Raw genomic sequence first — 27,602 nt, forward strand, 5'->3', positions numbered from 1 at the left:
GCCCACGTCTAAATCACGCCTGTCAGACGCAACATGTGTGTCATTGTATCCCCATCAGCGTGTTTCATTGTACACACTACCACCTCTGAAGAGCTGCCTCTTATCAGTCGAGTGTCAGAAAGCCCCCAGCACCAGCACCACCTCCCCGCTGCCTTTCTAAATGCTTTTCTATTAAGAGCAGTGTTGTGTCCCTCTGATAGCAGCAGCTTCTCCACTTCATCATTCATAATCCCAATGGGCATCAATGGACTCCATAGCCTCGCCATCCACACCAAAGGCTTTGTCATTCATTGCAAATGAAAACAACCTAAATGAGAGTGATAATCTAAGGAATTCACTCTAAGAGGGGAAAAAAAAAAAAAGAAAAAAAAAAAAAAAAAGGAAATGGCCCAGTAGGCCAAAGCACTCCAAAAATCATGAATAGTCCACTCTATCGCGAGGAGCTGGTGATACCTCACATGTTCCAAGTGGGCTTTTTGTCTGCTTTTAGTCCGACTCGACGGCATATAACATATGGAGGACATTATATAAGTGTAAAATGGTACTACTTATGTGCGCTGTCTTTTAAATGCCGTTCTATTTTAGCTAACTGCAAGGTATGACAGAGAAAAAACAATAAATTCCCAGAGGTGGGCAAGTGCTGTGCAAATCAAGGAATGAGAGCCAGATGAGAAAACAAGGAGGGAATAATATCCAATACGCTACAATATAGTGACGGCGTAGGGCTAACTTTTTACCAGCTCAAAAAGTCTAAACTGATGTTCCCGCCCTTCGCAGCATGCAGAAGTCCCGCTGGGGGACTCAATGTGATCAGCAGCATCCCCACCACGTCTCCTCATTATTGAGTAAATAGGTTTGGGCATGTCCTCAGTAAACAAAGCCAAGACTGACAGTTAAGGGAGTGAGGGGAGTGGGAGGCAGCCTCGTTCCCAATTAGAGTCGCCTCAGGCAAAACTTTAAAGAGGAGATCAATCCTACAGATCGCTAAACTGATCCTGTCACAGGCTGGGGATATTTAAACCGTGGTGCAGAGCAGAGCGGTGCAGGGCAGTTCTCAGTACAGTTTGACTGTGTGTGCTAATGACTTGGGGGTAGGCTCTCTCACCAGGACACACACCCCACAGCGAGGCGGCCGTGATTGACGGGTGAAATCGGACCTCAGCTGCAGTTCTCGGCACAGTAGGGGCCAGATGGGGAAATAGTGATTTGCGTTTTTTAGTATGCAGCTCCTGCACTTACGGATATTCCCTAATTGTCTCCCTTACTTACCTGTGAGGCTGTTTCCCATCACAGATGCAGAGTACATTTCAAATTAACCCAGGATGTTTTGATTTTTTTTTTTTTTCCCCCTCACCCTACACCTTTGAAGCAGACTTATTAAAATGTGCCAGTGGGGCTCATCCCTGTCCGTCTACTGGAGGTAAAAAAGTTACTTCTGACTAATGTTGAGGCAAAAATAAAAGGGACTTACATGAGGTGAATGAAGCTGGCATGGTGGAGATGACACCCAAGTTTAATCACATCGTCAGTTCATGACAACCTGCTAGAGCAGCAGATATCCCGTGCCCCTGACTACAAGTGAGGAGCTGGCATACTCCAACTCCCAGGCACACATGGGTAACGTGTAATGAGCTACCAAGCTCTCTGCAACTGCAGAGGAACTGAACATTTAAATGAGCGAATGATGCATTATGTATATCACTGAGGTTCCTGTGCAGGAATTAATCATGATCATAAAAGCCGAAGACAAAACAACATACTCAGGCCATTGCTAAATTGTTCTGATCTAATGCAAAACAAATTCATTTTTCTTGCCATTAAAGATAAAGAAAATCTTAAAAGGTTTGGTTTTGCTTGTCTGCGTCGCTTATTGAGAGTCATTCACTTTCAACTTTATTTGCGGATTATTGCAAATCCCCGGTACAAATCATATCATGAAATCATGTAGCTGGGACATTGGATGTGTTCTGCTAATGCTCAAGGAAGATCCCCTGAGGGAGCCATTGAGTGGGGGAAAGGGAAAAGAGAGAGAGAAAGGATGGAGGGAGGCAGATAGAGGGAGGGAGAGGGGGAGAGAGAGAGAGAGAGAGAGAGGTGAAGAGTGAGTTACAGGACGGAGAAGAGAGAGAAGGGCGGGAAAGAAAGACAGAGAGGAGGGGAGGGCGGCAGCAGTCAAGCTGCACTTTATCCTGACAGATCTCCTTTACACACTAATTTCCTTGTTAAAGAAGAGAAAATGGCACTCAATCCGGAGAAATCCTTTTCTCCTGGAGCAGGCCTGTCAGCTGAGGGATGAGTGGATACAAGCAGAGCTTTCCTCCTCGGGCTAGCTCCCCCTGGCACACAGCAGCTAGGCTACCGCTCACAGCAGAGCTCTCTATCTATAGCCATAATTAATACACCATCGGAATATAATGAACCATACCATGATACATGAATTCCAGTCGAAGCTGTCGACAGCAGTCATTTAACCGCTCGCTGGAAATCAAATGTGAAGTCAATTGATTTTCTGATCATGTCATCTCCATCACAAATGGCAAACAAATTGTGTGCAAACATTTCATGCTCAGTTGCTGTTTATAAACATTCCCCATGACAAAATAGTAACCCACCCCACCCACCCCACCCCCTCCCCTGCGTTCACAGTTGCCAGCGAAGGCGATAAAATCCAGCAAGTGCACATCTTTCATCGGAAACATATTTATCACTGAATTTGTAATTCACCAAAGTGTATTAGCTCGGATTTGAAAAAAGGGAGAAAAGAAAAGCCTCTTTTATTTTAAGTCAGGGGTGTTAGCTGTTCACTCTGGATGTTCTCATCTCCCAAGATTACTATTCGAGGGGTGTGTGTCAAGACTACTTTTCAGAAATCTCGGTAACAATTCAGATGCGATCGATAAGGAGTGACAGTTTATTCTAAGGCTTAGCACAGGCCAAGAAAAGAACGACTGAAGCATCAACTTCAGAGGAATGAATTTGTTTTGTATTTGATTTTTCCATTAAATTTATCACCACTTTAACTCTCCCTTTTCCCCTCTCCCTCCTTCTCACTTTGTCCCTCTCACTTTCTCTCTCACTGTCACTCACATCAACAACCAGGCTGTAAACGGCTGTCAATTTCTCATCTGTGATTCCCATGTCTTCATTTTCATCCATTTTTGATTGCTTCACACCTTCTACCTATGATGCTTTTAGTGCTCATCGGTGACCTTGCGAGATGATGGGGAAAATTATAAAATACGTTTTCAGTGGCAGACCGACGCTGCCCTTTATAACACTTCATCATGTCTGCCGTAGACGGAAAATAGTTGAGAAACATTTCTTACAAAACTGCCTAATGCTGGTTTGGCACAAAATCATATGGTAAATCTATTACCACTTTGTCAAGAGAAACCACATGAGGTTTCCCACAGTGTAGCAGCAGGCAAAGTGGGAAATTGTAACCCTGAAACTGCTGTCCGATTTCTCTTATTAAAGTGTTTTGAAAATCCTCTCCCTTTTCGGATTTAAGGGTCATTGAGAAAGCCAATCAGAGGGACAGGCCAGTCAGAAAGCCAACGGCGTGAACAGGACAGGAACCAGCTGATGAAATTCATCCATACTTCTCACTTATGATGACATGATTGATTTTCCCTCAGAGTGCTCAAATGTAGGATTGTCTTCCTACCCCCATCTCCTCCTCCATCCCGCCTCAATCTGCCCACCCACCCGCCAAGCCAACAGCTAATGGATAAAGCCTCTGTCTGTCTCAGGCATGGCGGAGAGTTGACGAGTGGAAGAACAACTGCAACGAATGAAGGGTGAAATCTGAGAGTGCAATTTTCCGTCTGTCAATCTCCCTTCAAGAGAACAAGTTGACCACCAATCAGGGGAGTCGATTCAGGGCTGGCGGTTGATGGGCGCATTCTGAGTGACAGCGTCATGTCACTACATTAACACAGCAATGAGAGGCATAAAAGGGAATTTTTTTTGAAGGGCCCCGACCAGTTACTCGATTTCTGGATGTGATTTGGGGGTAGGGAGCATACTTTTCTGCCTTAACAAATGAACAAACTGACAGGTTAATGCAAAACCTATCACTCTATAATTCATTGTTCTGAATTTGGGAGACTCCTATCATCCACTAGGTGCTTCAAAATACAACCAATTAAACTTTACTTAATTATTAAAGGTAGAAAGTGAGGGAGAAACATGCCTTAAAAACTCTTGCTTGCAGTCAATTACGATAAAACTTTAATGAGCCTGGATAGAGAGCCATAAAAACTGATAGCCCCTCCGTCATGAATTATATATCCATATCGATTTTGTTTCTTTGCTATAAGAATTGCAGGTAATCGTATGTTACCACATGTAAAGTGCACTTCCCTAGCGAGGATAAATATTAACTATCAAATATATATGAGGTGTGTGTGCATTTATGACCAAGCTCATGTAGAAAATGAAGAGCAGAGATGTCGAGGCAAGGGCCATTGGGAATGGATGAAGGGTGCCATTTCTGACAGTAAGAGAGACCCTTAGCGGTGCTGGCTTGATATGTTACCTAGTTAGCGTCACAGAGAGAGGAATAAATAGTTCTTTATTATTTGTGGTTGCCATCATGTCTCTCCTAATAGACAGGCTATACTGAGTTTAAACCACATTATCCTCTGCGAGACCATCGCAATTACTCTTGAGAGCTAGGTCTGATGTGTGGATAAGGCAGGTCGCCCATGTCTTAATGAACACAAACAATGTGAAATGGAGGAAGGAGCAGTGGGGGGAAAGATAATGGCAGGGGTGGGCTTGTTTTAATAGAGACAGCACTAAGTTGTTTGCTATGATCTATGTGAAGTCTGAGAATGCTGAAAACCCCCAATGTTAGTTTGCAGAGATCTTTTTCATGATCCTATTACCCAATCAATCCACAGCCCTTTTCTCTGCATTTTGCCGACAAACACGGGGGCACAAATCCTGTTCAGCGGATCTCCAGTTGCAGCAGACTTGTGTGTCTTGCTCGTCATTGTCGCGCGGTCCTGCCTTGTAGGACAATTGCGGAGGTTAAAGGGCACCAAACTGGATCACTGTCACACCGGGTGTGAGCGTTATCCCCAGCACAAATGGCTCAGTGCTGGATTAATTGATAAACTGCCGCTCCACTTCATTAGTCAGACAGACCGGGCTTAACGAACGAACACAGAGAGAGTGTCACTCTGAATATGTTAATCATGACTAGCCATTATGGGGCTCTTCCCTCCACCTCCTTGTCTCAATCGCCGGTGAACTACAAAGACCACAGACAGACTGACTTCAAAGTCTGTATGCTTGTGTCGAGCAAGGCTATTTATCAGTGACAATGGAAAGAATAACGGGAGACAGACAGACACGAGAGTGGTCCTTGGTTGAATATAAATTTATAATAACCATGTAAAAAATGCATCATTTGGCCTTTTCACAAAGGCAGTTGTAATATAGCGGTAGGTGAGCACTGTACTTGACGTACACACTGGAGGTGAGGGTGTCAGGGGAGAGCTCGCTGGAGAGAGAGGAGGTTTTATTGTTGCCCAGCCCTTCCGCTTAAGTGCACATGGCTGGGAGGAAGCCGGGACCTCCAGCTCTGACCTCTGCGCATGTATATTTAATAGGCCATCAGTTGGCCGGGGCAGCGCTCTGATCAGGATTCAGAGAGGGGCTTTGAACACCCCTGTGTATTCCTGAGCGTGCAGCCTCAAGCTGCTCTCCCCAGCTGTGTCAATCCGACAGCACTGTTACAGGCACCCAGACAAGGCGCTGGGCACTCCACTGCTAGCGCCTAATGACTACAGAAAAAAAAAAAAAGCAAAACAAACACAAAAACAATAACATTTGGCATATGGAGCTCTGCTACCATCTAATGAGTGGTTTTAAAAACTGAAATATTACGCCAGCTGATGTACTGTAGGGTGTGTGGGATGCGTTTGGATTACATCAGCTATACGATACTATGCTGTGTTCACCTTAATAATAACAAAAAGGCAATCTCACGGTGACTGCACTACACACGCCGGTAACGATTGCAGAAACAAGACGGCAAACAGAGAAGTGCCACTCGTGTGTCTTTTCTTCTAACAAGGTATCACTACTCTTTGAATCAAATCGGCTTTGTGTGTGTGTGTGTGTGTGTGTGTGTGTGTGTGTGTGTGTGTGTGTGTGTGTGTGTGTGTGTGTGTGTGTGTGTGTGTGTGTGTGTGTGTGTGTGTGTGTGTGTGTGTGTGCGTATGAATGTCACAGTGCACGCACGTGGATGTGTGTGTGAGGGCAGCTTAACGAGGGTGGTTCATTTGACAGGCAATTAGTTTGCGGAGCTGCTATTGACAGCCCCTGTGCTTGTGTTTGTTCAACAGCTCTGGGTGAGTTCCACGCTCCCTGGGCTACGTGACAAAGCACCTCCGACAGGGAGCTCCTGATCTCCACCGAGGCTCGGAGGCTCGCACTGTGAGGGGGGTGGATATGTGACAGCCTTGCAGAGAGAAGAGAGGCAAGAGAAGGGGTGGGGGGGGATACAAAACCCACAAGGGTCTATTAGGGGGTTGTTGCAAGTTAATGTAGCTACAACACACTTTTTGTGTCGTATTTTGAAAGGCCTGAGCAATGATGTTGTCATTTGTTGTTTGATTGCGGGGATAGCGGAGGGTAATCTTAGGAGACACCAGGCTCTCACACTACTTGCACACACATAAAAATGCAGAAAGAGAAGAGACAAGGGGGTGGGGGGGGGGAGAAAAGCTAGAGGGAGATGGAGGAGAGGAAAAATATAACAAGATCCAAACACTCTTTTATCCTCGAAAATCCCATATTCTAATGCAAGGGCCCATCCCTCTTTTAGTTGCAACCGTTTCGTTTGTAGAGCCAAGCTCCAATCAATATCATTATTTTCACAGAGGATCGAAGTGCCTTCACCGAGTTAATGGGGGATTGAGGTGGTAAACGTTTACCCTCTCACTGTCAGCAGAGCAGTGGTCCATAGTGGGCCTAGATGACAGCACTGGCCCCGCTGTGGACACACTATGTGGAGATGTCCTGTGGGTAGACAGGCTGCATGGACTGTCAACCGCCTGCCATGCCCTAGATGGCCTAACATATCAGCCACTTGAGTTAGAGCAGCAGCATGGGCTTTGACTTCTGCTAGAGCTAACAGAAACAAAACGGCCAGCGCTGGCAGCAGCATTACTGCCCCGCTTGTTGTTGTTGGTACAAGGAAAAAAAGCTGGAAATAGTCTAGGGTTTTTTTTTTTTTCCGCCTGTAATAATTCAACAATATTATTTAACAATCGCACACAGACGTGACAAAATATTAAACGGCTCGATGCATTAACATTTACTAATTTGGTCAATGCTTAATGCTGTCTTGGGCTGTGGATCAGCTGTTCTGTCGGATTTTTGAGAAATTAAGACTAATCTGCAGCTGGCAACAGCAAAGCAAATTCTCTTGTATAGCAGCATATGCTAAATAGCTCTTCAAGCGCGCAGATGCATTGCTGTAAAATACTTCTCATGTCTGCGTATCTGCATCTCCCAGATGGGTCCCAAGCTGTGCCAAACTGCATCTCATCAACTGCTATGAACTATGGCATCACATGACCGCAGGAGATATGTGGAGTCCTATTCTGTCTCGCCTTGGCACAACATGGTCAAGCAATGCATCACCAGGAAGCTGACACTATCAAAATGGCGGAGGTGAGAGAGAAAGTGTGTTTGAAAGTTCTATTTGAAAAGAACACGACTTTCGCCGATGGGTTTCTTTCTCTTTTTTGGAGAAAAAAAGACTAATCAGCAAAGTTCAAGTTGATTTGGGTTTGCACGAGGGTGTGACAAAGCAGCGAGAGATTTCATGGGACGTTGCCCCATGATTCATTGAGTTATTGGTTTCCGCCCTGTTTTAATCGCCGGCGGGCCCGGGCCAAAAAATCTCGAAGGATTCCGGAGAGTTCTTTTCTCCACCATTCAGCAGAATGGAATTTGGTCTGCAAGTGCCTCACGTCATTCGAGGCGTCCTTCACAGTTTCGGGGGCCCTAATTCAAACCACATGGAGGCCAGCGTCCGGTTACGGACCTCTGCAGACGAAGTAGAAGAAAAAAAAAAAAAGAAGAAAAAAAAAAAAAAGGACACGTTCCCATTGGCTGCATCAGGACGGGAAATGGGGTGTCTTGATGGAAAAAGATAACAAACACATCTAAGTAGGAGTCACAACATCGCCAAAGCACACACACACATCCGTATACATAAATATACATACACATGTACATATGTGGAGACATATACAAATATACACGCATATACACAAACACACACATCGGCGGTGAAACATACACTTATGGGCCTGCAAAAGCTGTTTGCTTGACATGATGGAAGAATGAGCAGCGGGCTCTGTAATATTGCTCCTATTCTTCATTGACAAGCATATATATTTTTTTGCTGTTCCCAACTGACTTTGCAGCGCTGAACTCCATTTATGAATTATCTGACATATTTCCTGCTATTTTTTTGACAGCAGTACTCAGAGGAAATTTCAAGGCACCTTTCTCCTGACAAGTAGAAATATCAATATTTGAATAAATTGCAGATTTGGATCTCCTCACATGGATGCTCTCCAGCAAGAGTGTGTGTGTGTGTGTGTGTGTGTGTGTGTGTGTGTGTGTGTGTGTGTGTGTGTGTGTGTGTGTGTGTGTGTGTGTGTGTGTGTGTGTGTGTGTGTGTGTGTGTGTGTGTGTGTGTGTACAGCTGTATGAATGTGTGTTTGTGCGTGGATGTTTTTGCATGCGTGCGTTTCTGTGTGAGTGAAAGGAATGGGAAGGGGTTTGTTTCATTCTGTTACCACGGTCTTATCCCCCTGAGCCCGCAGGCAGAAATCTGTATGCAGCATTTCATTAGGAGGGAGCTCGACTGAGTGACATGTGAAGCACACCTCGCCGTCGACCTGATGAAGTTTACTTCTCTCAAACGACAAAAAGCCACTTTGTAGACTAGCCCTTTTTTCCGCAGAGGAAGAGAGGGGGTGATGGCTGAGCACCAATAAAAGAATCATGAATGTTGTTTCACAGAATGACAGGCCTATCTGTACACAAATATTTCTCTTCGAGAAAAATGTAAGCTTCAGAGCCTTTTTTTTTCCCCTCCTCCCTTTTTAAAGTAGAGTTGACTTGATAGAACTGACAGTGTTCAAAATATGATCACCTAAATTCTAAGCCCTGTAAAAAAAAAAAGAAAAAGAAACAGCTGACAAGTGGCACAAAAGACGGAATCGAAACAGATTGTTTTTATCTTGCAGAAGTGGAAGAGTTAGGGTGAGGAAAGCAACATTTCACCCAGTGAACTAAATAATTTACAAACAAATACACTATTGTCCTAGAACCTTGATAAATACACCATCTTGGTATAAGAGGTCAATGTCAAGCATCCATAACACTCAGCGCTGTCTTCTTAAAGCTCCTGGTGTTACGTATGAGAGACTTCTGCCTATCTGTCTCACTCTGTTTAGCTGCAGTAGCTGCCATGCTGTCCGCATGTCTCCCGCTGCCGCTGATAGATCACTCTTCTGCCCACCCCTTCAACCCAGCCCTCCTCCTCCCTGCACCCCACCATCATTTCAGGGAGCCTGAGAAATGGCTTAGCCATGTGAGGTTACTCAGGTACCAAAAAGGGCTGTGACCCCGTGACCCCGAGAGTCGACCTTCCTGACCCGAACGTCATACTTTCTCCCTCTCCAACAGAAAACAAAAACAAATCTTATCATTCGCCTCCGTGGCTCAAAGGGGGGAGAAAAAAAAGAAAAGAAAAGGAAACCCTTATATCAATGTGGAGCTTTGACAATCATCTATCCACATGACCTGTGATTTCTCCGACAGGGTCTGCTTGACACTTACAACAGAGAGGTGACGGCACGCAGGTTGTCCATCTCTCGCCTCGCCTGCCCTTATCTCCTTTCCTCTCCATCTCTTCCCCTCACTCCTCCTTGTGTGCACAACTTAATAAGCAAGCAAGGGGTAGATTCCCATTATGGAAACCCTGGAAAATAGCCTGGACATTTTCCCCCATATCTGGGATCTCCATCTGGAGAACGCACTCTCGCTCTCACTGCCCCCCTCGTCCAATCTCTGTGTGTGTTCTGGTGAGCCTATGCTGCAGAGATGGCTTTCACTCTCCACTGGCTACAATGAGATTGGCCCACCAGGTTGACTCTATTCGAATCGACAACCCATTTCAATAACGTAACAAAACAGAACAGAGTGGTGATGTTGAATAAAACATTTTTGAGGAGTGCCCAGGGGGCAAAGATGGGGGTCTTAAGTGATCTAAATCTGTGAGATTTTGGAACGCTTAAGCAGGAACATACATTTATCCAGACGTAATATAGAATAGTCTCTGACTGACTGATTTAATAAAAAGCATGAAATTTTGTTAGTTTCCCCTCTGTGTGACCACTCTCACATCAGGTTGTGCTGCTTCATAGCTAGACAATGTGGTTAACAGACTAATAAAGATTACACTGAGGTCAGCAAGTCACTAATCCCGAGCATTATTAGTAAAAATAAAGCCTACAGCTTTCCGCCATGCACCTCATCACATCTGAGTGCCTATGCACGTGTTTAAGGTCCGAACATAATATGGTGTGACTTAAACCATACAATGAGAAGAGAAAATAAATATGCTAAGAGCAGCAGGGGTGGACCGGGCCAGGCCTCTGCGGACCTATGTCATCACTCCCTCTGGTCTCGACTGCGCTCCCCACCCGACCAAAAGTCTCAATGATTACGGAGGCTCAGCTTCCCTCTAAGAAAGCAAACCGGAGCTGCAGTCCAAACAAGGCCGAGCCAGCAGTGAGGGAGCACTGCTGCACCAGGCAGCTCGGGTTTACCGTCGCCTCCGACCTGGCTGGCCCCCGGGCTTGCATTAGTCCCCCAGCCCTGCCTCTCTAGGACAAACAAACAACCGCCACTTACACAGTCAGGGACGAGCAGTGAGGCAGGGCGAGTCGGTGCCACCAGCGCTGTGTGGAGGGGAACCTGACCCAATTGGATTTGCTTTATCACCCCACATAATGACTCCCAGACTGGCCTGTTCCAGTGGTCGAAAATAAAAGATTATAAAAAATATCTGCCTGCCTGCCATTCTGAGTTTAGCCCAAAATGGGCAGCTCCCCCAAAACAGATGGGGAGGCATCTCAAAAATGTTCTCTGCCTCTGGGGACATGTGGTTTTCCCCATCATTATATAACTGTAAACTCCTGGATGTCAGAGATTGGGGATAATAACTTTCAGATGTTGGCAGCCCGGGCCAATGCTGGGACCTGCTGGATGGGAACAGTTATTTGGCAGAGGGGAGGAAGTCCGAGAGATTAGGACTAAGATGTGACAGGGAGGAGAGTGGATCTGGATGGAGCTCAATAGGTTGTCTTAGCCTGTTCCAGTGTGTTCAGCATTGTGCCGGGTCCTAATGATGAACGTGTGGGAGGCATAGGCCCGGCGTGTGTGTGCGTGTGTGTGTGTGTGGGACAGAAAAAAAAAAAAGACATGAATTAATATCAAAACCACAGGAAATCATGTCATCGTGTTAACACTCTGAAATCAAGCTAAAGTGATCCGCCACTTTCAGCATTCCATTTCAATTTTCTGATAGATTTGATTTGACAGCTTTAGCGCTCCCCACTGCAGTGCAGATGTGCCACTAATTCAGAAACAGACACACCTCCTTCAATAAATGAGTCCTTATAGAAATGTCATCCCGTTAAACCATTTTTATTGGTTAGTCTCACATGGCGGGTGAGGATCATTGTTCACTGCGGACGTGGTCTCTGGTCGCTGGTGTGGTCAAGGTTTGGTCACTTAAATCCACTCTCCTCGAAAGAAAATGAAACATTTCCTCACATTTATATATATATTCCAGCTGGTCACTGCGTAGTTAAAAAAAAAAAAAAAAAAAAAAAAAAAAGAGCACAGTCCTGTTTTTCTTCTTTTGAATTTTTTATTTTTTTTTACCCCCTTTGCTTTAAAAGTATCGATCGTGGTGCTGAACATGCAGAGGAGTGTTTTTTATTGTAAATCAATACTGATCGATCTGCAGCCTGGGTGTTGAATATGGATCAATATCACACCAGGCTGTGGAGGAGATCTGATTTCAATTGGCAAGAGAAGCCCGCAGCAGGTTTCCATCAAGCGGTAATTCAAGACATGGGAACATAAGTCAGATGGATTGATATAGACTAGCCAGGACCTTTCTTGCCACTGAACCAGCACAAGGAAATTTCTGTCATATATCATTAACGCAGTTGGGGCAGGCAGTAAAAAACAAGAGGGGGAGCCGAGTACCTCAGTGACCCTCGATGAAGCGCTTTGGTCAAACATTGAATAAATACTCCATTATTAGCGTGAATTTTATGTCTTTCTTTTTAATAAAACGACTCCAAAAACTGTAGACAAAAAAAAAAAAAAAGTTGCACTAACCGAGTGAAACAGTTTAAAAGCTGAGGCTCCTCTTGCTGTGCGCGCATACAACACACTGCGGTCATGTTCTGCTCAACTTCTGGTTCTGATTATGCCGAGGTCAACTTGAGATTCATACTGTAAGCTGTTATTAATTTACTGAACAAATGTCCTGGAGAAAAACTGTTGGACGGTGAAATATTTTTATTGCAGTAATCTTATGATCGATCTCCATTAAACGGGCACATATGTTTAATTTAGCACGGCAACAAACTGAAAAAAATAAAATAAAATATATATATATATATATATATATATGAAACAATGTTACAATTATAGAAGCGCATGTGCACATCATGCGTGCGTATAATCTAAGAAAAAAAGTCCATCACCTGGTTCATTCATCATTTGTTTGTGATTCCTAAACAGAGGGGCACTGTTCCAAATGACAGCGTTGTAAAACAATAAAAACTGAGCTATAGTTAGAAATAACTTGTCACTTTTAATAAATGACACTGGTTCAGGGCTCTTTCTCTGGGGCTTCTCCTCCGATACATCCCAGGCACCCCTGGGGCCAACAGAGCAGCCAGCAGACCAGCTCGTTTCCCCGAGGTAACTGATGACCCTCTCCCTGAATTCCCCCATCTTTGTCCTGTGACCTCACACCAGCGGGAGCAGGACCATGTCCGATGAAATCTTCAGACTGCTTCCCATCCTAATCTCGCCTGTGTCACACTACAAATTGCTACATTCAGAAAATGGAAATAGATTGAGGTGGAGGTGGCGGGAGGGACTGACAGAGGTAGGGAAAGAGGGAACGGATGGGCGGGGGGGGGGGGGGGGGGGGGGCGGAGGAGGGGGGCGGAGGAGTGTGCATCGACAAGCAGTCCCCTAAGAAAAATACTTGAGGAAAGAACGACTCGGGAGATCCCAACATGGAATCACATCTCAGCGAACATATTGATCTGATTTACAAAACCTCCACTCTAATGCGAAACAAATGGCGTGGGCGTGAACTGGTACTTAACCATAAAACCCCAGCATTACTCCGTCTCCGATGAAATACCACATATATCCCTCACCAGGGCCTAATGTGCTGTTTTACGGCCAGATACGACTGAGGTTGACCCAACAGTTTGTTTGACAATTAGGGGAAACCTAATAAGGATTGAATGGGAGTGAGAACATGCCAAGAGAAAGAAAGGAGACCCTTTAAAAAAAAAAAAAAAAAAAAACAACTACAAAAATAGGTTTGAGTGACCTAAATGTGATTCACAGAATCAGGAGCGGTTTGACAAAGCTCTTGCGTCATTAATGCTGTAAGAAACCAAACAACATCTTCAAAACAGCTACAAAGTTTAATTATAAAGGAGAGCTGCTAAATATTTGAGAAAGAAGTGGCATGTTTTATTTAACTCAGATTTAATTTCAATAATGTAACATTTTCACCGCCGTGGCTTATTTCAGCACGGCGCCAGGGAAAGTGAATAAATCTCAATAGATTGTTTTCCCTCATATTATCGGTACGTATACTTGCATTGCTCCGCGGCTGAGTTTAAAACGCGCAAGAGTGACACTTCAAACCTTCAAAGTCTGCGAGCGAACACAAGTGAGAACGGCAAGCAACATAAACAGACCAAAAAAACAACAACAAAAAAAAACAAATCTTTGATAACCTTTTCCTTTCTCCTTATCCAGCTTTCTGTGTGTGTGTGTGTGTGTGTGTGTGTGTGTGTGTGTGTGTGTGTGTGTGTGTGTGTGTGTGTGTGTGTGTGTGTGTGTGTGTGTGTGTGTGTGTGTGTGTGTGTGTGTACAAGGTCCAGTGTTGCTCTTGGCCCAGCATTCATCCCATCACCCCAGCTCTGGCCTTGTTTCTGTCAGCAGTGAACCAGGGGAGTAAAGAGTGGAAGAAGGGGTGGGGGGTGGGGGGGGGGGGGGAAGGAGAGGAGAGCAAGAGAAAGAGAGAGGAAGAGAAGGAAAGAGGGAAAGAGAAGGGGGGGTGGTGAAGGGGGCGGGGTGGGGGGTGGGTGGAGGGGGTTGTCTCCATGGACAGATGGACTGCTCTTTCTCAACACATGTGGAACCATGTTTCGTCTTTCACTGCCGTCAAGCTGGAGCCGAATCCGTCGCTCTGTTGGCCCGCGCCACTCTTTCGTATTGCACACCTCTCTTTAGCACAGCACACACACAAATGCAATGACACACACAGATGCAACAGTGCACACACACACACACACACACACACACACACACACACACACACACACACACACACACACACACACACACACACACACACACACACACACTTAAGCACACGCACACGCACACACTCACAAAAAAAAAAAAATAAAAAAAAAATGCATGCACACACACCACGCAAACATCTCCGTCTTTCTTTGCACACATGTTAAAGTCATCACCCCTGCTCAGCGCTAGTAAAACACAACACCCCCGGCTTCTCTGCTGTTGTCAAGTCTTGCCATTAGCTGATGCCACTGGGGAATCCTACCCTAGTGAGGTGGGTCTCCCACGGGAACGTCAGGCACCACGTTACATTCAGCCGCCACTCATGTGAACCCAAACATGTGAGCATAATTTGGAAAATATCATTTATACTGTGCGTCTTTGTACGTGTCTTGACATTTACAAACTGCGATAAAACCGACATGAGGGAGGAGGGAATAGAAAACAGGGCGAGAATAATTTGAGGTAATGTTTTGCTTAGTGAACAGTATTACCCAATCCTGGATGTTGGAGCACTGGGAAGGAGGTTCTGGCTCTGAGGCTGCAAAGAGGGTCTGGGTTTCATTTTTCGGCAAGTGCAAGCCAAAAGAGAGCTGCCAAGTACAGCTTTCGCTCTCAACACTTCCTGCTCTTCCTACTCTGGCTCGGGAGGAGACAGGCTTCACTCAAACACCACGTCGACTCGGGCCGGGGTGGCCAGTTTATTCTCCCATTTCTCAATGGGCGTCAGAAACTCACATCTGTGAAAATGAATTACGCCGAACACAGTCATAAATACAACACCGAGTTGGATATGCTATTGAGCCACAGATAATAACTTGTTTGCAGGTGTTTGCGTGTGTGTAACTGTAATAAAATTGCACTTCCTATACAAGTTAACAGTTTTTAAGTGACTCACTGTGAAACCCCCCCCCCCCCCCAAAAAAAGCTGGAGTGCCGGTCCCACAGCTCCGTGGAGGAAAAATAAAAAAGAAGAAAAAAAAAACAAAAACCCCACAAAGAACACCTGCAACAATCAGCTCTAAATCACATCAGCAGTGACCCCATCCACTGCGTCGTTTTCATTATGGATGGTGGAAGTGCGGCGTTAGATTAACACTACCTACAGAGTGCCATCTTAATTGCTCCTCCGCAGATGCAGTGAAAACATGTCATTTAGGTACTTCATAAACAGACTTCTCTTCGCAGGTTATCAAGACAGCCACTCAGTGGAAAACACACCCTCTTTTCCACTGCTGATGTGCAATTAAAATGGTTTTAGAAATCCTCTTTGACAGTCCGGGGCTTAGCCAAAAATGTAAATGACATTAAAGGAGACAATGAATTTAATTTTGTTTAATGTCCCCTTTCGCTGATTCTCATTTACATCACATTTCCACATAAAGGGCTGACCTTATAAATACTGGCATTTGTTCAGCTTTTGGAGGTAATCACGGTTTTGCAAAAACCAGATGGGAGCACACAAATTTTCTGATTTGTTTCTTAGAAGGCCGAGGGAACCACATGCGAGACCTTCTAAGGCTGCAGTCTTTTGTTTCCGGTAAACAACTTGACAACAAGTCAAGTGCACTCTGGGAAATGACCTCGTAGGTGTTCCACAAATGAACGATAACGCAAAGTCATTTAGAAAATACAGGCACACTAATGAGGGACATAACAGAAAGCTAAGCAAAATTTACATTAGGCCAAAATTTAATTCCATTAACACACGAACAGGTGCGGTGAGGCCTTTATAAATGAGCTAAATGAATAAAAGCCTCCCACAGCACAACCATGTGTGCTGACCAAAAAAAAAAAAAGAAAGAGACAAGGGGGAAAAATAAGGGGAAAAACAAGTCAATGTTATGAATTATTCAGTGGCTGGGCTGCACTCCAAAGGTCAGTGCTCTTTGACCTTTGTGACAGGAAGTGAAAGGGAGTGCCGTAGCCGCTGGAATAAACGGCGTTGACGTGTTTAGATCCGATGCACAATCTGTTTGTGAATGGCGATTTAAATTGACAGAGGACGCTAAACTGTATGAACATGCATTAAGCTCAAAATTCATCTGTGGGCTGAGATACACACTGATAACACATTTGCACCGTGTCGCTCTCTCGCCGCTGCTCGCATAAATTGCTCCAGCTTTTCCCAGAGTAAAACGTGACCTTTGAACCCTGACAGGCAGAATGAGTCATTTTCTCTCCTCTTTCAACAACATGCGCTTGTCTTATTACAAAATCCATGTGTAAGCCTGAACAATGTATCTAATCTTTCACACAAGAGAAGACAAAGTCAATATGCAAGAGTGGAGACAGATACCAGACCAGAGGAGTCACCGTGAATTGAGTTATGTTTGGCTCTACACTATGTGTACTGTAAATGGGAAAACCATCTAATCAGATATCGGGTACCTCATCACTATAATTCTAAAGACTCAAATTACCGACTAAATAAACCTACACCCCCACTTACTTTAAAGCACCATTAACTTATAAGTGTGACATCTGTAGCGCGGCTGGATTTATAATCGAGCGAGATGATTATTCCAAACTGCAAAGCGATGCGGCCAAAGCTACAACCACATAATTTGTCACTAGATGTATTTACAAATAATTTTTTTTCTTAACGTAAGCGCACGCTGACTTTAATTTTTTTATTTTTTTTTATTTTTTTCACCCCCATCCGGTCTGATGTTGGACGACAGAAAAAGCAATGCTCACAAAAAACGGCAGACTTTTGTGGAGCAAAGCTATTTAAACTTGAGTCACTGTACATACAAACCCGAGCAAACGCAAAAATAGGACCTTTCTTCATCCAAAACTGAATAATGAATAATGCAAGGGCATCAAATGTAAGTGCTGAAATATTTAAAGTCCAAGCAGTGCTGAAACTTTGTGACAGCTGTTGGGCCTATATCTAACCAACTTTTTTCTTTTTTCTTTTTTTTTTGTAAAGAGAATCCTTCCTCTTCAAAAATCTGAAAATCTGTATCAAAACTCTGAGAGAAAATAGGGTAAACAGATGTCTGGCTTGACCGCAGGAAAATAGGACACATTTGGAATGATAAGTTTCCCAAACTCCGTTGGATATGCCAGATCCATGGGAACGCCAGTTAATGTCTCGCTAGATGCCAGCTAGCTGTGTGCGCTTTCCCCTCTTACCATCTGGGAAAATGTTACAGAGAACGAACGCCATCAATGATTCACTCCAAATCTGTTTCTTAAGGTTCGGCCACGCTACTGTTTCTCCAGGAAATGTAGCAGCGCTAGCTGGTTCTCATACTGTAATTGTAGACAGATGAGACGTGCCTGATTCAACAATCAAACCTCTCCTCAAGGTTTATGTCACTCAACTATGTTCTACTCAATTGGAAATAATCAGTTTCTGCCAGCAGCGACCGCAGCACAGGTGCCTGTAATGATGTGCATGGGAAAATGACAGATGTAACACGGATGGCTGTAAAACACGGAAGCTTCAACTGAACGCTCACCCGTATGCACAGCGAGGACAGTCGAGTAATTGCCGTAAATAACCTGACGTGGGGAGAGAGCCTACAGTGTGCCCTGGTCGCGTCCGTAACTCTCGCTAAACCCTGCAACCTTTCACAGGCACCCCTCTCCTGCGAGCCTCCTTCAGTCACTGGGAACCTGTGTGGGTCTGTTAGGGTGAGCTGACGGGCTCATAGTTACGACATGGAGACAATGGGAGGGTCTAATGAGGAACATATGCTTTTGTGTTTCAACAGAGCTGCTCATTGTGCACGGAAAGGGATACTCTACTCCTATTCAGGCTCGTCACAATGAAAATCCGAGCCCTCCCTGAGCCAGTTGAGCTTACAATATCCATCCGCTCCTATTTTCCTCGTCCTTTTTTTTTTTCCCACCCCTTCTTCTTGACTTTAATTCTCCATGCATTCATTTTGCTTATTGTACTTAAGTTACATGTTTTTGTCCGGCAGATTGAAGAACAATGGCGTGCGAAACACTAAACAGTAAAAGGCAGCAGAGCAACACAAAGCGAACATGAAAGCAGCGGAAATCAGGCAAAGTAGACGTCTCAAGTTATATGTTAATGTCGGCATTATCATGCCGTCACTGGCAAATGCACCTGACTAATGAATTCAGAAGTCCATGTGGTCCCGGATACAGTGAAGACAAAAACTAAACCAACAAAAAAACAAAACTCTGCCCTTACAACATCCTAAACGCTACACTAGTTTTCTTGTGCATGCACCAGGACTGCCATGAAGATATAAAAAGTCAACCACAGTAACAGCATGAGCAAAATACAAGCAGCACACGTGCGCGCGTGTGTGTGCATGTGGAAGGTCTGTCAGTCTGTCTGTCTGTCTGTCTGCGTTTTGTGTCCTCGTCTGAGTGTGTATCTGCGTTTATCTACATGCGTGTCTGTGTGAGTTTGAGTTCAGACAGCAGTAGCTCTGGTAATCCATCCAGGCTCCCAGGGCAGCCAGCTCCTACTTCCTGATGCATGAGAAGCCGCTGGAGTGGAGTGGCAGCAACAACTGCTCAGCCCTATTTGATTACTAATAAGAGAGTTGTCCCCTCTGTCAGATACCAGGCATTCTCCACTAAGCAAACAGTGATTCCGGCTAGTCAAACATTAGCATTGCTGTCTCTCCCTGGTACGTGGCGAGAGTTACATTGAGATCGACGCTTTAACTACACCCCCTACCTCACCTCTATATCCACCACGCGCACGCACGCACACACACACACACACACACACACACACACACACACACACACACACACACACACACACACACACACACACACACACACACACACACACACACACACACACACATCAAATCACACACTCCTCATTCCGCCTACCTAAATATATTCACACCAACTGACCGGAGCCTATAGTCTCACACTGTGTGAAAAATGTCAGTGCGTGAACGAAGCCATTTATTTCCCCCTCTTTAGAGGGAGATGAAGGTAATATAAATGTGGCAGATGTAACTTCCCTGAAGGTGCAGAACAAAACAGCCGACATAAAATGTTTATCCCTCCTAAAACAAAACTTTAATGGCATCTCGCTCAGAGCTAACTTGAGAGAAGGAAACAGTCAATGAAAAACAACTATTGACAGTGTAAGCATCACTGTCATAAACAAAGAGAGGAAGCCAGCCAAAGAAATGTGAAGTTGCCTAAGCTAATTAGGTGTATTCCCAGCATGATCCTCTAGTGATTGAACCACCTGTGATTGAACAAACCCTATCCAGGTGGTGACCGCCCCTCAGTGCACAGGTACCTGGGAAAGACGCCCCTCAGCCACTCACACAGTGTCGCCCACAGTTCCCACACTGTGGGCTGGAAGATGCAAGTCAGCCCAACTGGGCCGTCTGGTGTACACCGGGAAGGGAACTAATTTGTTCACGAGCTCCATCCGTGTGCCTGCTCATCCGCTCAGTCGCTCATCCATTTAGTCAGTCAGACACTCACTCGTTCATTCACTTCACTCGTCCCCCTGCTCTCGAACACAGAGGAAGCAGCGCACCGGCCTACCTGTCAATGATCACCGGGTCTGATGGGGTCTCGTTCCTGTTTCCACAGCTTTTCTTGTCACAGCATCGGCTGCAGAAAACATAGAGAGGTGTGTGTTTAGGACAGGCCATGCTTTGCTGAATAAATAAAAAAAAAAAAAAATATTGCACAGAAAACCACATACATTTATTAAGTGCATCTGAGTGGTTTTGATATTGTGTATGTGTGTGGGAGTGAGTGTGTGAGTGTGTGTGTGTGTGTGTGTGTGGGGGGGGGGGGGGATGCCATGAGATTTCCTTCACTCAATCCATCCATTCCATTGATGCTGATGGCTGATAAAAATGGTGAAAACAACATGTTGTGTTGTTTGGCTTAGTGTTGGAGGGGAGGGGAGTGGGGATTGGGCCAGGAGGCAGGGGAGTCACTTTTCACAGCTTCAGCTTTTGTTTACCTCTAATTGCCAAGCTGCTATTTCTGAGGGAGATGCAAGGTGCCACCCTCAACCAATATTTCTGCGGGGCATTTATCAATTATGGCCTCAAAAGCACTAATCTATCTTCCACCACATGTTTCAACCATCTCCTCCCTAAGCCTATAGCTTGCTGCCTTTCACTACTTTGATTGGAACTTGAATCAAAACTGCAAAAATAAACAAATACATCATCCCAGCCTCCATTTGAAATGAAAACATATAAACATATGTGAATGAGATTGATTTATGCCATATGGTGCAGAAAGCAAAACAAAGATTTTGTGCAAAGCTACTGTCTGTCAACCACAGGCTATTTAAATATGCCTGATTTACATGACTTTCGAGGAGCAATAATAAGGATGTGTTTTATAGCCGCAAAGCACTAAAGCAAAAAATATAATTCAAAAAGTACTGTGTTACATGCCTAAAAAAAATAATGCATAATTAGATTATATATCTTATTATGCATCTCTTCTTATGTGATAATTGGCAGCAGTTGTAGTAGTTTTTTTTTTTTTTTAATTCAGAAGTAAAATACACTTCCTCATGACAAAAAAAAACATATATATATATATATTACCTCTAGAGCACGACCATATTCAACGTGTCACAAATAAGTGATGGATGCATGTATAAATTGAGCATGAGTGATGAGTTTATGCATGGAAAAAGACAAATCATTCTCAGCAGCTCTCTCTCTCTCTCTCTCTCTCACTCTCTCTTTCTCATGCTGCACTTGCTCTCAACCAGTAACTTGAACAATGCACCGGTGCAACAAAGGAGAGGTTAACCGACAGTATCCGAATTCAATGTTCACAAAGCTCATGCTGAGCTCAACAATAACAACAAAAGGCGTTTTTCCTTTTAGTATCAATGACACCGCTGAAAAGCAGCGCAATATGAGCAGTTGAGATTTATGTGGTTAAATGACACTAAAAGGCTTGCTGATCATTGTTGACAGGTGGGATCAACCGAGAACTGACTCAGTGCAAAGGAAGGGGGGGGGGTGTGGGGGGGGGTCGGAAATTACACATAGCATGCATCATTTAGGCATAACAGAAAAACCCGTTGTCTCCAGCAGACTTAAGTGCTGACAATTCTTATCATATTAGAAGGAGAAAAAAATAAAAAATGACTTGAAAATTTCAAAAGCAATGAAATTAACTTGTGCAGTTTGTCAATGGCTGTTTATTCTACGTTCAGCTTCCCTTCACTGGGAATGACAATCACTTCATTTTTACTGTCATATTCATATCAAAGTTGTATCACATCATATCAAAGTTAGAAATGACAGCAGCAGCTCTCTCGCTCTCTCTGTGGCTGCTGAAGGACCACGAGGACAGTCTGCATCGCTGCATCACATCATGAGTGTCAAAACTTATTGAAGGGGAGGGAATTACTTTTTGCCTGGATCTGCAAAATGGACAGAGCAAGAAATAATGCTTACCTGCACATAATTTCATGAGTAAGAAGAACTCTGCACATTTCTGGATTCTTGTCTTGACCCTCATAAACTATGGCCTTTGAAAGAAAATGAGATGGAAATAAAGTGAAAACACAGGCGTCTCTCAAGCACATATTAATTTGCATGAATTCACAAATAATTACACAAGCACATCTACTGTTTTTTGCACTTAATAAAATAAATCAGGGCATGAATACACATGACGTGAGGAGCACACAATATATTAGAGGAGTCCAAAGGCTGGGAGAAATATGGTTAAGTTAATCCCACCAATCCCCTGTGTCACAAATTATATTGATTCACATAAACGTCAGTTATATCTATGTAAATTAATAATTGCAAAGAAATAACTTTTTTCCTCATAATATTAACAGCAACAACTATATTTCAGTGGTAATAATAATTAAAAATGAAATTATTGCCAGTGGTATGTGTTATTATTTTTTTATTATTATTATGAACTGTATTTTTTTTTTTTTATATTAATCTCTATAATATCCTGTGGCTCAGACAGACAGACAGAGAAAGAGAGGGAGGGAGAGACTGAGAGATTTTCATAAGGAGAGATCCAATAGAAGTGTCATCAATATGCTTATAATCTGGGGATATTTGGGGGAAAGTGTTAATGGGCAATCTGTTGTTTATTTTGAGCCGCTAACAATGATCTTTCTGTGGATAAAAAGCGGTGTCTGGCGGTACGGTTGAGTAATTTTTGAGCATTGGCTGAAACAGATGGCGTGGAGCTATCAGTTCTGCCGCTCTTCTCTCCCTCCCTCGATCCCTCCCTCCTTCTTCCATTTCTAAGGATAGACACTTTACTCCCTCGTACTGAACCGGCACCAAGTGTAAATGTAAGCAAAGCAACACATTATTGACTAAATGATCTGCATCGACACAAATATAGGATAAATAAATAAAACTGATTTTATTTTATTTTTTTATTAATATATATATAATATTTCACACGTGCTACTACCTTTAATATGGTTGTTTTTTTGGGGGGGGTTTTTTTGGCACGCTTCAAGCCAACGTTAGGAAATGACTTTGAAAAAGTGACATATCTGAACCAGGTCGCATCACTCTCGCTTCTAAAAGCTGTCCTACTTGACCTGACGCTTATTTTTCCTCTTCCTCGCTCTCCTCTCCTTTTTTCTATTTTTTTTTTTTTTTCCCGAGGAACCGGGCGATTATCTATATTGGTTTGATTTATGTCGCTATTTGCAGCTGTAGAAACAGAAATCCATAAATTGCTTGTTCTGCGTCATTGACTCGGATCATTCGCGCAGGAATGTTGTCTGTGACCAGTGGCCCAGGCTGCACGGCTCTATTCAGGAGGCGAAAACCCTCTGTTTAATAACAAAACACGAGATGGAGAGCTGAAATGTGGACGCCTGATTTTATTGCTCTAATTATAATTGAGTTTGCAGAACTCTGCGCCGGATTTAAACGTGCACTTCATATTATTTTTCTTTGTGCGTGAATCCCCTTGGAGGGTTTTATTTTTTTTTCCTCTGCGAGGACGCACGTGAAATACACCTGGACACAAAACATACAAATTTGGATCTATGCATACAAACACTAGATGCAATTTTTCTTTTCTTTCTTTCTTTTTTTTAAAAATAAAAATAAAATGTTTAGAGCGTCACCTCTGACACTTTGCAGGTAGAGTCAAATCAGATCACATGCAAGCAAAGGTGCTGTTTAAATTTTAATGTTGGACAAACTGAGCCCAACTCTGGCGGAGTGAAATTGACTTTAGTGTCTTGCAATATGATATGCTCGAACGTAAACAGTCCGAATGGAAGCTGTCTCTTCTTATTACACCGGTAATTTGATTTTATTTTCTGCCACGACTGCATTTTGCACGCAGATTTTTTATTTTTTTTCAGTGTGTGTTGATCTCAGGGGTGACGATTTGCACGGTTTGTTTGGGGTTTTTTTTTTCTTCCCTTTTTTACACACATGTGAGCACTGTGCGGAGAAACAAGTGTAACAGCAGCTTACCTGCTTCGTCATGGAATCGATTAACCGTATGTAAAGATCCTGTTCTGTTCTGACGCCTGCATGGGGGGTGGAGAGGAAAAAAGAAAAAAAAAAAGAAAGAGGCGCACTTGGTGAATTTCGGAGGCAATGAATTAGGAAAAGGAAGAAAGTTCAGGAACATGTTATAAAAAAAATACAAAGAGTTCACACAAATGTTTGAGTAAAAATAAATACAACATACTTGCATTATCATTGTTATCATGAATATTATTATTAAACGTGATGCTTGCTTGCAGAACCAGTGACACTTTCACTCACCGTTGCTGTACAATAACTGTAGTTTGTAATGTATCCCATTGTTAGTTTTTTCACTGGTTGGTTCCTGCAGGAGACAACACAGTTTATGAAAATCAGAACCCCCCCCGAAAAAAAATAAATGAACTGTCACGAGCACATGTCTGTGTTTGGATAAGAAAGAATAAAAATAAATACGTCAGAGTTGCTGTGCAAAAGAAGAGAAACAGCTTTTAGGTGTAAAAATATAAAGAAACGACTCTCTGTCATCACCGAATTGAGTTCTTTTTTCTTTTTTTTTCTTTAGAAAATCAATATTACACGTGACTTTCCCCCCTTTAGTAACCCACTGCCATTTCAGAGAACATAATTTCGATATATGTGCTGATTATGTACAGGAGGGAGTTTTTTTTTTTTCTTGGTTTTTTTTTGCATGTATTTCTCAAATACACCGCTTACTTTTTCCTTCTCCACAAAGTCCACAAAAGCTGTCCTTTCGATCTCCACGGGCTGACCCTGTCTGTCATACAGCGCCAGGACGAAATGGAAAAAATTGGATTTTCTGAGGTTGGAAGGGGGCTGCTTTTCATAATGTGCCCGTGCCAAGCCGACACCGCTGCGGGGAGAAAACAAGAGACCATCTCGGTTAAGCACCGGACACCGGGGATACGAGATGATGGAGAAGCGTGATGGAAAACATTGGAGATGCAGAAGCACGCTTGAGTACAACGTGGGGAGAAGAGATTTCTTGATTTGTCACAATAATGGCTAATCTGATGTAATGAAAGAAGGGAAAGCCGAAGGGGGGGCATTTATTGGGAGACCGTAATTGATACAGAGTATTCAGGGGATTGAGGGGTCGATATGATGAGGAGGGAATGCGTGAGAAAAATCAGATGCTTTTTTGGCATGCGTACCTTTGGGCGGCTGTGTTTGCATCCACTACCCCAGCTGTGTGCATCCAGGAGCGGACCGAGTTCAGTCCACCCAGCGGTTCCTCCTTCATCGTCGTCCCACCCCGCGGTATAGTTTCCTGAATCCCAAACATTTAGGACAATTTGCGTGGAAAAAAAGGAGCCTCCTGCGAAATTAAAAAGGGGGTGAAATAAACGTCCAAAGCGTGGCGGTTATCCTTCAGGGTTTTTTCTCTTTCACGGGATAAAGTAGCGGGAGCCGATTCAGACTTGCGAGGGAAAACCCGGTCCACAGGTCTTGCCTCCCTCTTCAGTCCGTCCGATGTGAACAATTCTCAAAGTGCTGTACTTAGTTAGAGCGGTATCCACAGACTGGAAAAGTGAATTGTTCAATAGACAAGATTTTTTTTTTTTTTTTTTTTGTGTTGCTATTGTTCCTCTGGTTTTTTTTTTTCTTTTCTTTCTTTCTTCTTTTTTTTTTTTTGTGCTATTCACAGAAAAATCGATGGCAGTTGTTTGTGTTTGTGGGTGATGCTGCTCTCAAAGTGCCCACATCCCTGAAGCACCCGCATCCAAAACCTTCAGGACTTCTTGTTGAATAAAAAACCCCACTCCTGAAAAAGGTGCTGCTGCTTCTCCACAAGACAAACACAGGCAAAGGCTGATCACCAGTGGAGGTGTTCCTAGTACACAGGAGAGGTGGATAAGGGGCCCTTTCGCGTCGTGCAGGATGGATGGGAACATGCAAAACTAAGCCCTCTTTCCCCGAGGACTGAAATCTTTCCCGGGAGCCAAAACTCTAAACCCACGGGAGAGGCGCTGTCAGAGGATGACGCGCAGTGGGCGGGGCTTTGACCATATACGGCGCGCTGACGCTTCCTGTCAGGCAGCGGCGCTCCACTGTACGCGTACAGCCCCATAGTGCAGCAGCCTGAGAACACTCATTCGCTCCACTTTTCCTCTTGCTTAGGCCCTATATGTGGTGAGTTTGATTTTTTTAATGATATGGAAAGAATTCAACCGGGTGTAACCATCACACATAATGAGAATGATAATAGTGATAATAATAAAAATTCATAATAATAACTTCAACATTCATTGCTTATTATTTTTGGCTGGCCTAATGATTGCAGTTTCCGTGATTAGCTTTATTATAATGGATGGAAATAATAGTATCTGATATATTTATTCGATTAAGTCTGTTAGCATTATTACAAATTGACTTGATGATTGTTTGTTCACTGATGTGTCGAAAAGCACCCCAATAGTTGTGAGAATACAAGACCATAAATCATATTTCAATGATAGCTGATCATGTTTCTTCATAAAAGTGCAAGATCTTTTCTTTTCTTTTTTTTTTTTATTGTGCATTTTAACCCACGGCTGCTGCTTATGTTACCGTAATTAAAATGTAATTAACATAACGCTGATTTCTGAGAATCAGACAAGATTATAAATCTGTTCATTTGCATTAACTTTTCATTGAGAATTTTTAACGGGAGATAATTGACATTCAATTGGGCTGTGTGTGTGTCGTAGAGATAATTTCTGGAGTGGTTCCGCTAAAAAAAAAAAAAAAGAATGAGGAAAAAAAAGTGTTTGAACCATTTATATTGATATTAATAAAAAAAAAATCTGGCATGTGGCTGTTTCTTCTACACATAAAGTCAGATCATTTGACCTTTTGTATGGACTTAAAAGACGAGTCACAGTGTCTCATGACATTAAACAAACTTCAGGAAATCCATGGGTCTTGTGTCTCCCTTATTTCATGCACGTCCAGTAAGATCAGTAATAATCAGAAACATCTTAATCATTTTTAAAGAGCCAACTGTCTACATGTCCGACTCTGTCCGAGAGGGACAAGCAAGCAATTCGGTTCATTAGTGGTGAAAAGGGGGAGAGGATGGAGGAAGAGAGGGGAGGGTGCGAGGAAGAGAGATGTGTGCTATATCCTGAGCAATCTATCTAGCTGGTGCTGAGGGTTAATAGCTGCTGCCAAAGATAAGTGAATTATAAGCTGTTGCTTTCACCTCCACACAATCTATTGCCAAATTGCCCAGTCACAAAATGAGGTGTAGATTTTTCTGTAACTTTTCTTTATTATTATTTAAGAGAAATTCATGTTCCAATCTGTATAAAAGGAGGGAAATGAGGGAGAAACTCAGAGGGAGCTCTTTGTTAATTGTATTTTTTTTTCTAACTCTCTCTTTAGATGAAACAAACCGAGACGCATGTTGAAAATGTTTTTTTTTTGTCTGTTCAACTGAGATTGCAAATATCTTCTTTCTTTTTTCTT

General features: G+C 43.4%; 1 protein-coding gene across 6 annotated transcripts in view; it reads right to left on the reverse strand.

Moving 5' to 3' along the window:
• The window catches only part of LOC308120900 (transcription factor COE3), a 68,810-nt gene extending 43,080 nt beyond the window's left edge, over positions 1-25,730 (reverse strand). For 3 of the 6 annotated variants that reach the window (XM_080481816.1, XM_080481814.1, XM_080481813.1), the window contains exons 1-6: positions 25,307-25,567; positions 24,849-25,005; positions 24,414-24,477; positions 24,117-24,172; positions 22,095-22,168; positions 20,197-20,265 (exon numbers count right to left, since the gene is read on the reverse strand). In XM_080481816.1, the coding sequence (XP_080337942.1) occupies positions 20,197-20,265; positions 22,095-22,168; positions 24,117-24,172; positions 24,414-24,477; positions 24,849-25,005; positions 25,307-25,437 (551 nt within the window). In that variant the 5' untranslated portion in view covers positions 25,438-25,567. Of the gene's footprint in view, positions 1-20,196; positions 20,266-22,094; positions 22,169-24,116; positions 24,173-24,413; positions 24,478-24,848; positions 25,006-25,306 lie in introns of all 6 variants that reach the window. The other 3 variants (XM_080481817.1, XM_080481815.1, XM_080481818.1) reach the window with 3 other exon arrangements.
• Positions 25,731-27,602: the final 1,872 nt, after the last annotated feature.

The sequence above is a fragment of the Lipophrys pholis genome, assembly GCF_963383615.2.
Source record: "Lipophrys pholis genome assembly, chromosome: 15".
NCBI lineage: Eukaryota > Metazoa > Chordata > Actinopteri > Blenniiformes > Blenniidae > Lipophrys > Lipophrys pholis.